Source organism: Palaemon carinicauda, chromosome 18 (assembly GCF_036898095.1).
Source record: "Palaemon carinicauda isolate YSFRI2023 chromosome 18, ASM3689809v2, whole genome shotgun sequence".
NCBI lineage: Eukaryota > Metazoa > Arthropoda > Malacostraca > Decapoda > Palaemonidae > Palaemon > Palaemon carinicauda.
Window position 1 is genome coordinate 50,928,086 of NC_090742.1, and position 11,562 is coordinate 50,939,647.

An 11,562-nucleotide genomic window follows, 5' to 3' on the forward strand; every position below is an offset into this window, starting at 1 on the left:
AGTACAGTAACAATCGTTATTTTTTACTTTAATATTCTAACATTTTAATATTTGTGCCTGTTTTAGTTTAGTACTGTATGCATTAAGTTAAAGGGAAGGTTTTAAAAGTCTGAAGAGTATACATGTTGTAACCTATCATATTTTTTTTTTTTAAATTTACATTTACGTACGTAAAACAATCTCTCTCTCTCTCTCTCTCTCTCTCTCTCTCTCTCTCTCTCTCTCTCTCTCGTAAATTGTTTTTCTGCTTTGCTACGTACAGTATGTACTGTATGATTTTATATAGATACGGTAAATAATATTTGTAATAACATATTTTCTAAAAGCTTTTACTGTAAATATCATTATTTATCACTTTCATCATGCGCGTTAAATGCCTTCTTTGTTTACTGAGCGTGGTTGTTTACTGAGCGTACTTTATGACGCCGTCGTTTCAGGCGGCGTCATAAAGAAAAAAATTTCATTTGGAAGTCCTAAGAAAAATTAAGTAAAACATTGGTAATAACAAAATCAACATACTCTATAATCAATATAATCGATGCAAAAACTAACCTATACACAGATGTGTACACTAAATGCGTTTGTTTCTTCATTATGATCAGAGAAACGTAAACAAAACATTGGTTGCCATTTTTTATCGTGCTTTTTGGCGTGTTTAGGAAACGCATGATATAAAATCGCCTTTAATATTTGAGCCTGTTTTAGTTTAGGGTACAGTAGTACATGCATTAAGTGTTCTGTACATTAAAGGGTAGTTTGTTAACAGTACTACGTACAAGGGAAGGTTTTAAAAGTCTGAATATACATGTTAAATAAATACGTAAATATGGTGTCACTACTTCGCGGATTTTCACCTATCGCGGTCGGGTCTGGAACCTATCTACCGCGATAAACGAGGGTTCACTGTATGCATTTTTAGGAAACTAATCAGGTTACAGAATATAAAGAAATCTATAAGAAAATGACCATTGTGTTGAAATTAGCTCTGCCCTTACAGGGCAATATAAGCTCCCTCAAGAGACTGTCCAGGTGAGATAGGAATAAGAATGCATTAGGTAACCAGGGGTCGGACAGAGCCAGGTTCTGACGAAAGTAACCTCTTTAAAGGATAAACACTTATTCCCTAAATCTTCTTGTGTCCATGATGAAAAGATGTCCTGCTAGATATGAAAAGAAGTAGTCAACCCCTCCTGCCAGTTATGAGAAATTGTCAGCCTTTCATGCACTTTGCTCTACACAATATTTGAATTCTGGGAGAAAACATTTGCTGTCCGATCTTAAAGCCAACCCTTCTGTGGCGTCTTTGAGAACCAAAGTCATTGTATCAGCCTCATCTCAGTAGAGGAAAATAACTTGCCACCTTTCCATTGAAGTATTTTATTGCTCTACTTTCTAACCTGTTCCCCATATCTATAAACATTTTGACTTGACTGATTTGTCATTGAAAGTTAAGGAAAAGCAATATTTAATTTTCCCTATAAATAAGATGTGAATAAATGTTGTTTTTTGTGAGTTTCTTTTTATATTAAGTTCCCATATTTCAATTACTGTTGTTGAATCCTTTTTTGTTTAGAGTTTGAAAGAACTTGTAGTGATTCTTATATCCTTGAGATGTGCCAGGAAGATGGTGCTTGGAGCCAACAAATGAGTTGAAGTCCCATATGTGATCACTGTTTTAGGACCACTCTTTGAAAATATGACTGCTCCGTTAACAAAAGCAATGCACTGCCTGACACTAAGCATGCAAGATCTCTTGTATTTTTTCTCATATGCACCATATCCATGAACATTCAAAATCGTAAGATTTAGATTTTTTCAACAATAATGATATTGCTTATAAGGTGGTAAGCCTCATTTCTCAGCCATTTTTGATTTAGCATGAAATTATCTTTTATTCTCAGGAACCTGAAGGGGAAATTTAGATTCAATGAAGAAGTCTAAAATCCTTTACTAATTACTCCTCTGCATTAAGTTGCAATATACTGGAGCCTAAAACTATTGGGCCTTTCTAGGGCAGCAGTGTTCAGGTTATACGATCTTCTACTACAAAATAGCAATCCTAGGCAAATATAGTGACCTGGTATATTTGGCTGCTGTTGGTTTCAATATAAATGGGCTCATTTGCCATTAGTTAATATTCCAATACTTCTTGTAAACAGTCAGTCATTATGGGTACCAATAATGGGAGACTGAGCAAGACATAGGTGCTTTTGATTATTATTGTTTTTATGTAATGCTTTTTCATTTAAATCCACTACATGTTTGTTTTGTTTTAATTTACAGGTGTCACCGAACTATTGTTCATAGTTCCAGAATTGTTATCTTGTGAAATTGTAAAAGAAGCCGTGGAACAGACGGACCAATGCCAAGAAATTGAAACACAGGATAGTTCATTACTCTACTTGTCTCAGGGTCTTACAGTAGCTATTGCATACTATCATCTGAAAAATGGACAGGTATATATACATATATATTTTTTTGGATTAGAAAATATAGGTATTTTTTGCATAAGGAAAACAGTATTTTTATCACAAAACTTACTGGTAATTTAATTCTATTAATCATAAACTTTTATTGCCATTAGATGTTTCCCAAATGTTTCTAGAAACAGCAGCATTCAAACTGTCAGATATAAGAAACAAGCTTTATTATACACGCCCTGTGGACCATAAGGTTTATATTAACCGATAACATCTGGTATGTGGAAACTATATTGAAGACAGTTAGGCTAAAGATGTTGAGATGAGGGCATTCAGTATATGAAGAATGAGTTAGTAAAAAAATATGTTTAGTTCTATCTCAATCCAATAATCATTTATGTGCCTGAATTACACTAAAGGTTGAAATGGCAAATGTGTCTGCATTTGTATATACCACTAGTTTAGTCGGTAACCAAGTTTTTAGTAAATTATAGTTTCTAAATTCTGTGAAATGTAAAGGAAGCAAGTTAATCAAATAACATTAAATGAAAAGTAAAATGGTGGTAAGCAAAAGAAAAGTGAAGCTGGTCAGACTGGCCCTTCTAATGCATCAAGACTTTTGGAACAGTTCTGATTAGTACAACTTATGTTACTGTTATTGTTAAGATGAACTTTTGGGTTCTATGAGAAAGGGTGTCCATATAATTTAGGAAAGAAATTGAAATGTGTTTGTAAGAAAAAATAATTTGAAATTAGGAGGATGGAACTGGCTGCCACTAAAGATATTGGACCTGTAAGTAACTTTTTTATGGGATTAGGAAGACTCTATCAAAATTATCACCTTTATACTGGGAAATTGTGTAGGCTTCAAATTAAAATATCTTTTTTGAAGTCTTGTGATGGGTTAAAAAGCTCTTAAACTGAGGGAAACCTTTCCCCTTGTTTGGCTCCAAATTTCTATGCATACTGTTGTTGTTGATGGGCACCATAGTGAGTATAGGAATGTGATATCTGGTGTTCCACAGGGTAGTGTTCTTGGCCCATTACTTTTCATACTATATACACATGACATGTGGTTTGGCCTAGAAAACAAGCTTGTTGCATATGCAGATAATGCTACTCTCTTTGCATCAATTCCATCCCCTGAATGTAGATCTGGGGTTGGTGAATCCCTTAATAGAGATTTAGCTAAAATTAGTGCATGGGGCAAATTATGGGGTATGAAGTTGAATCCTAACAAAACTCAAAGTATGATTGTAAGTAGGTTAAGGACGGTGGCTCCTCAACATCCGGATCTCAGTATTGATAATGTTTCTTTAAATTTGTATGACTCTTTTAAAATTTTAGGTGTGATTCTCGACAGCAAATTTACTTTTGAGAAACACATTAGGTCTGTGTCTTCTTCAATTGCACAAAAAATTTGCTTATTGAGAAAGTCTTATAAGATTTTCGGTGATCAATCTATTCTGAAGAAGTGTTTTAATTCTTTCATTCTACCTTGTTTTGAGTATTGTGCTCCTGTCTGGTGTTCAGCTGCTGATTCTCATCTTAATTTGTTGGACAGAAACTTACGGTCTATTAAATTTCTTATTCCTGATCTAGATATTAATCTTTGGCACCGTCGCTCAATTAGTTCATTATGCATGTTGCATAAGATTTTTCATAACTGACCATCCTTTACATTCAGATCTCCCTGGACAATTCTATCCTGTTCGTAATACTAGGTAGGCAGTTAATTCTAATTGCCAGGCCTTCTCCATCATGAGGCTCAATACTACACAGTATTCTAGAAATATTCTAGCTGTTACCAAGTTGTGGAGTGATCCTCCTTAATCGGGTAGTTGAATCAGTAGAACTTCAAAAGTTCAAAGTTGGAGCAAATGTTTTTATGTTGACCAGGCTGACATGAATCTTTTTATAGTTTATATATGACTTATCTGTTTTTGACATTGTTAATAGTTTATATAGGACATATCTGTTTTGACGCTGTTACTGTTTTTAGAATGATATATTGTTAATTTATTCTCATCATTTTTTATTTCCTTATTTCTTTTCCTCACTGGGTTAATTTTCCCTGTTGGAGCCCTTGGGCTAGTAGCATCTTGGTTTTCCAACTAGGGTTGTAGCTTGGCTAGTAATAATAATAATAATAATAATACTCTGTCTTCTCAATTTTACCACAGATTCCTCCTAATTGTATAAGCCGCCTTGTCACAAGTACTATTCACTAATTAACATATTTAAACACAAGCTATGCAATAGCACTTGAAGGTTCTTTTAGTCTTTTAAATGATGTAGACGAAGTGGTGATAAACAAATATTAGAGTTTTTTAAAGTTTTAATTATAACATTAGCAAAAAGAAAACATAACATTTAATTGATAATAAAAGTGAATAATATGGAATAGTCACGTGGTTATAATAAATGTCAAACAAATATCAAAGAACGGTGATCATTTCATCAATAATAATGTACATAACAAATATAAATGATTTCTATCTGATTTTACATTATATATATAAGCAATAGGTATCGTATTTAACAATAACCAAATACAGTGAAAAGATAAAGAGTACACTCGCGACTACTGCCGTGCGGTCGGTCTCTTATCCCTTGTGCATAAGGCCACAACCCTCAAACATGCTTTCGTGTCTTCGACAGGCCAATAAACACGCTCTCTCTCTCGATCATAGCGACCAGTGCACATTTTACGATTACCGTAACATTTACCATTAAACACCAAGCACCAATACTTCGGTGATGGTAAACAACCAACACTGACGAAGACCACTTTCAAGTAGGGCTGATATATAAAATCCTAGGTGGCAGGGATCTCGACCTCTTCCGCACAACAGCACCACGAATGCACTCCCGAGTTATTTCTGGTGATCCCCATTTCACCTCTGAAGAGAGAGAAACAGTAACTAAACAGCTGTCCAAAACAAAATATCACAACCAATCTTCATGGTAACAAGACTTCGTTGGTAATAACAGTTGGGTCTTTAACTCGGCTTAACTCTGAAATCCCTATATACATACAAACATTACTTACTATGATTTTAAATATAGTAATAACCTAAATAATAAACAAATATATATAAGTACACGGTGACAATACCTCCCCCCTTAAAAAAGAAAATAACAATTTTCTGTACTTGCAACTTAAATATCAGTTTCACATCTGCTCAAATAATCAGCTCCAACATTCTCTGAGCCTTTTATAACTCTTATATTGAAGTGATATGGTTGTAGACTCAATGACCATCGCATTAATCTTGGATTTAATTCTCGAGCAGTTTGAAGATAAGCCAAGGGCTTGTGATCAGTCTCCAAAACGAAGGATCTTCCATACAAATAGACTGCGAACTTCTGTATCCCCCAGACTATGGCTAGGCACTCCTTCTCCACGGCAGCATACTTAGTTTCCCTCGGTAGCAATTTTCTACTTTCATAGGCAATCGGACGCTTCACTCCATCCACTTCTTGCAGAAGTATGGCACCCAATCCAGCGTTCGAAGCATCTGTACGTAATACGAATTCAGCCTGCAAATCTGGAAGTAAAAGAATAGGCTTGGCAGCAATTTTGTTCTTAAGAGAAACAAATGCCCGGTCATGCATTTCATTCCACAAAAGGTTATTAGGCTGATTTTTCTTGGTAAGATCTGTAAGACAGGACGCGATGGTAGAGTAATTTGGAATGAATTTGCGATAATAACCGCATAATCCCAAAAATGAACGCAATTCCTTCTTGGTCCTCGGATGTTTTGCACCAACGATTTTCTCCACTTTGTCTTTAATAGGCCACATTTTATTACCGCCTACAAAGTGTCCCAAATATTCAATTGAATACATGCCAAAGAAACATTTAGTAGGTTTAGCAGTTAGTCCAGATTTTTTTAGTCTACTCAAAACTTCTTCCAAAAGATACAAATGCTCTTCCCAAGTTTTTGAATGAATTATCAAATCATCTAGAAAAAAACTCACACCCTCTAAACCTGCAAATAAACTTCTCATCATCTTATTGAAAGTGGCTGGGGCATTCACAAGTCCAAATGGAAGCACTTTAAACTGGTACAGTCCTAAATCTGTTTGAAATGCAGTATACTGTTTACTATCCTCATCCAAAGGAATTTGCCAATATCCGCGGGATAAATCCATCTTAGAGAAATATATACTTCCAGTTAAGCTGGCAAATATCTGCTCAGGGTCACACATAGGCTCACTATCAAAAATAGTTAAGGCGTTCAACCTTCTAAAATCTAGACAAATTCGCTTTGAGTTATCAGGTTTCGAAACTACTACCATAGGGGCTGAATATGGAGAACTTGAAGGCTCAATAATATCCAAAACTTTCATAGATTCTATTTCTGAATTCACATCTCTGCGTAAAGCATAGGGAATTTTGTAGGGTTTTACTTTAACAATTTCTTCTCTTACCAACCTGATTTGGTGTTTGATCACGCGAGTGCGCCCGGGAATGTCCGACATTACCTCTCTGTAGCGGCTAAGGAGAGCTTCCAGATTCTGCTTTTGATTTTCCTGCAATTCCTTATTCAGATTGGCTTGTTCCCAAGTAGGTGAAGGTCCAATATCAGGCACTAGTAGGGGTGAGAAATCTTCCTGTGGATCCTCCTCGACCACTGCAATTGTACCTCCACTTTCTCGAACTTCTACAGAAGTTTTATTCCTAGGAATGTAAGCTTTAAGCAAGTTAGCATGATAAAGTTTCCTTTTCCCATTTATTTGAATTTCATAATCCATCTTCCCCCTCACACCAACAACAGGAAAAGGACCCTTCCACTGAAGTAACAATTTATTATTAGCCTTGGGTAATAGTAAGAGAACTTCACTGCCAATTTTAAATGTTCTATTTTTAGCCTTTTTATCATAAAAGAATTTATATTTACCTTGCGACTTCCTCAATTCCTCTTGGGCCAACTTACAAGTTTCTTCTAATTTTTCTCGAAGGTTGAATACATAATCGTAAGTAGTTCTTACCTCTTCCTCATTTCTCTCCTTATCCCACAAATCTCTCAGAATAGCTAAAGGGCCACGCACCGTTCGCCCGTATAATAATTCAAAAGGGGAAAACCCCATGCTTGCTTGTGGAGATTCTCGGTATGCAAAGAGAACTGCCGGCAGGTATCTATCCCAAGTAGTAGGTTGTTCAGCACACATCTTTTTAATCATAGATTTCAATGTTCCGTTGAACTTTTCAACTAGCCCATTCGCCATCGCATGATAAGGGGTTGTAGGAAGATGCTTGATTGACAAAAGACCTCTAACTTCGTCCATCATCTGCGATGTAAATTGACTGCCTCTATCAGTCACCATTTCTTCAGGAATCCCAACTCTGGAAAAGAAACTTAACAAGGCATCAGCTACACGCTCAGTTTCGATAGATGGTAAGGCTAATGCTTCAGGGTATCTGGTTGCATAATCAACCATGGTCAGGATATATTTGTTACCAGAACTACTTCTTGGCAAAATAGGTCCTATCAAGTCAACAGCAACACGTTTAAAAGGAGTGTCAATGAGCGGTACCTCTCCCAAAGGTACCTTTCCAACTTTTCCTTTAGGATAAGTTTTCTGACAAATGTCACACGACTGACAGAATCTCTTTACTGCTGCCCCAATACCTGGCCAGTAAAACTCTTGCCTTATTCTACCTAAGGTCTTCTCAGCACCCAAATGACCTCCAAGTATTCCTTCATGTGCCATGCTCATCACACCCTCTCGAAGCTTAAATGGTAATACTAGTTGCTTGTGTTCAATACCTCTGTCTGAATATATTCTGAACAATAATCCTCTCTCCAAAACTGCCTTACCTTTTCCATCTCTAGTAATAGCTTTACCAGTTCTTGCATCATCTCGCAGAGATCTTAAGCTTGGATCCTCTTCTTGCTCTTTCTGAATTTCCTTTGAATCCATGTCCCAAGAAATCTTAGAGTCTGACGTTTTCAGCTTTTGGAATGCAGATTTAGATGTCTTTGCCCCAGCTCTCGTTAATACGGCACCGGAAGTGGGTTCCTCCAACCTTGTTGCTCCAGGGATGTTACCTATAATGAGATCATAAAGAGGGTCCTCCATGCACACAGCAAGGGTAGTACCAGTGAAAAATGGCGATTGAACATATATTTCAGCCAAAGGATAAGTTTCTACAAGATTCTTGTTCATATATCGAATCCTACTGTACTTACCAGTAAAACATTCAACAGGCACCAAGTCTTTTTTAGCTACGACAGTTGTACAACCAGTGTCCCTCAAAACTATCACTGGGTTTCCGTATAAACTACCCTCCTTGACAGGCATATCAGAAGCAACACTTGCCCACTCAGAATGATCATTTTTAAACACTTCATTATTTAAATCCGCAACAGGATCCTTAAAATTACCTTTACGGCCCTTTTTGGTCCAACAAACAACTTCTCCTGCTGCAGCATGACCACTTTTCTTGGATCCTTTTGCATGTTCTAGACAACTAGAAACCTTATGACCTATTTGTCCACATTTAAAACACTTAATAGAGGGTGGACATCTAATGGGTTTAGCCATCTGCTCAGGAAGAGCTTCCCCGGATAAGTCAACTCTGTCACCACGTACTGTAGAAAAATATTTAGAATTATGAAATAAACCTCCATGAGCTTGAACATAACTTTCAGCTAAATCAACCATTTTGTTAAACGATAATGGTAATCGCTCTCTCAGATGTACCTGCAACTGCCTGCCACAACTCTGCAAAAATTGCTCCATAAGAAATAAATCAGTTAAGCCTTCACAAGTCATTTCACACTTCGACATTTCAATCCACCTCATCAAGAGATGTCTTAATCTAGACACAAACTGTTGAACTAGCTCATTCTTCTGAGGTTTAACTGACCGAAACTTTACTCTGAAACCTTCCTCAGTACAATCAAATCTTTTCATAAGTGATTCAGAAACCTTATTATAATCCAAAGCATCCTCAGGTGAAAGTCTAACGTAAACTTCCAAAGCTGCACCCTTTAAATGTGAACTTAGAATTATAGCCCAATCCTCTTTAGGCCACTTAGCTGCACTGGCAAGAACTTCAAACCTCCTAAGATATGCATCAATATCATCTTTGTTTTCATCAAAATCAGGAATAGAAGGACCTTTAACTTTTACTCTTACCTGGTTACCTTCAGTGTCGGAGCCTCCGGTATTAACTGGCGAGTCCTTTATTTCTTTTTGCAGTTTCAATTTCTCAATCTCCCGATTTTGCAAAGATTCTTGCATATTATACAAACTAATCTCATGAGCTCTATCTCTCTCACTTTTTTCACGTTCATATTCACGCTCCTTTTCTTTCTCTATGCGTTCCCTTTCTCTTTCCTCACGAGCAGCTTCTAGTTTTTCACGTTCTAATTCTCGTTCCTTATTTCTAATATCCCTTAAAGCACTTTGTTCATCAATTACAAATCTTCTAAGATCTTCGCCTTCATAACCAAGCTCTTTTCCGAGAGCTGTTAATTCCGCGATAGAAGACATACTTACAGACTTATTTTAAGATTACTCAATTTTAACACAATTTATCTTTTAAACCACTGTCTACATCCTATCACGGTCGCCAGATGTCACAAGTACTATTCACTAATTAACATATTTAAACACAAGCTATGCAATAGCACTTGAAGGTTCTTTTAGTCTTTTAAATGATGTAGACGAAGTGGTGATAAACAAATATTAGAGTTTTTTAAAGTTTTAATTATAACATTAGCAAAAAGAAAACATAACATTTAATTGATAATAAAAGTGAATAATATGGAATAGTCACGTGGTTATAATAAATGTCAAACAAATATCAAAGAACGGTGATCATTTCATCAATAATAATGTACATAACAAATATAAATGATTTCTATCTGATTTTACATTATATATATAAGCAATAGGTATCGTATTTAACAATAACCAAATACAGTGAAAAGATAAAGAGTACACTCGCGACTACTGCCGTGCGGTCGGTCTCTTATCCCTTGTGCATAAGGCCACAACCCTCAAACATGCTTTCGTGTCTTCGACAGGCCAATAAACACGCTCTCTCTCTCGATCATAGCGACCAGTGCACATTTTACGATTACCGTAACATTTACCATTAAACACCAAGCACCAATACTTCGGTGATGGTAAACAACCAACACTGACGAAGACCACTTTCAAGTAGGGCTGATATATAAAATCCTAGGTGGCAGGGATCTCGACCTCTTCCGCACAACAGCACCACGAATGCACTCCCGAGTTATTTCTGGTGATCCCCATTTCACCTCTGAAGAGAGAGAAACAGTAACTAAACAGCTGTCCAAAACAAAATATCACAACCAATCTTCATGGTAACAAGACTTCGTTGGTAATAACAGTTGGGTCTTTAACTCGGCTTAACTCTGAAATCCCTATATACATACAAACATTACTTACTATGATTTTAAATATAGTAATAACCTAAATAATAAACAAATATATATAAGTACAGTATATATAAGTATATATAAGTACTAGGTAGGCAGTTAATTCTAATTGCCAGGCCTTCTCCATCATGAGGCTCAATACTACACAGTATTCTAGAAATATTCTAGCTGTTACCAAGTTGTGGAGTGATCCTCCTTAATCGGGTAGTTGAATCAGTAGAACTTCAAAAGTTCAAAGTTGGAGCAAATGTTTTTATGTTGACCAGGCTGACATGAATCTTTTTATAGTTTATATATGACTTATCTGTTTTTGACATTGTTAATAGTTTATATAGGACATATCTGTTTTGACGCTGTTACTGTTTTTAGAATGATATATTGTTAATTTATTCTCATCATTTTTTATTTCCTTATTTCTTTTCCTCACTGGGTTAATTTTCCCTGTTGGAGCCCTTGGGCTAGTAGCATCTTGGTTTTCCAACTAGGGTTGTAGCTTGGCTAGTAATAATAATAATAATAATAATACTCTGTCTTCTCAATTTTACCACAGATTCCTCCTAATTGTATAAGCCGCCTTCCGTCTTGTTTTTCAAACTCTGTTTAATATTTCCCTTGTTCTTTTTGCCTTTGACAAAATCAAAGATTTTACGAAGGAAATATATTCACCCCTGTCTGTTTGTATGTTTGTTTGTGAGCAACTTTACACAAAAACTACT

The 11,562-nt window shown here is 36.0% G+C and overlaps 2 protein-coding genes across 5 annotated transcripts in view; one reads left to right on the top strand and one right to left on the bottom strand.

The window, feature by feature from the left end:
• LOC137657816 (uncharacterized) overlaps positions 1-11,562 on the top strand; it is a 514,523-nt gene that overhangs the window by 333,910 nt on the left and 169,051 nt on the right. For all 4 annotated transcript variants that reach the window (XM_068392347.1, XM_068392350.1, XM_068392348.1 and 1 more), the window contains exon 14: positions 2,284-2,456. In XM_068392347.1, coding sequence (XP_068248448.1) covers positions 2,284-2,456 — 173 coding nt within the window. The remainder of the gene's footprint in view (positions 1-2,283; positions 2,457-11,562) is intronic.
• Positions 4,709-9,045, bottom strand: LOC137657817 (uncharacterized). The gene is made up of 2 exons (XM_068392351.1): positions 8,621-9,045; positions 4,709-8,479 (listed from the first exon to the last, which is right to left on the bottom strand). Exons 1-2 carry the CDS (start codon positions 8,973-8,975, stop codon positions 5,583-5,585), a joined length of 3,252 nt encoding a protein of 1,083 aa, XP_068248452.1. The 5' UTR covers positions 8,976-9,045; the 3' UTR covers positions 4,709-5,582.

What these genes read in the sequence shown, in the direction of transcription:
- LOC137657817 (XM_068392351.1), bottom strand. Translation starts at nt 8,975, where the DNA reads ATGGCTAAACCCATTAGATGTCCACCCTCTATTAAGTGTTTTAAATGT. An exon ending in GCCTGTTGAATGTTTTACTG is followed by an intron (nt 8,480 to 8,620) that starts GTAAGTACAGTA and finishes ATCTCATTATAG; the next exon opens with GTAACATCCCTGGAGCAACA.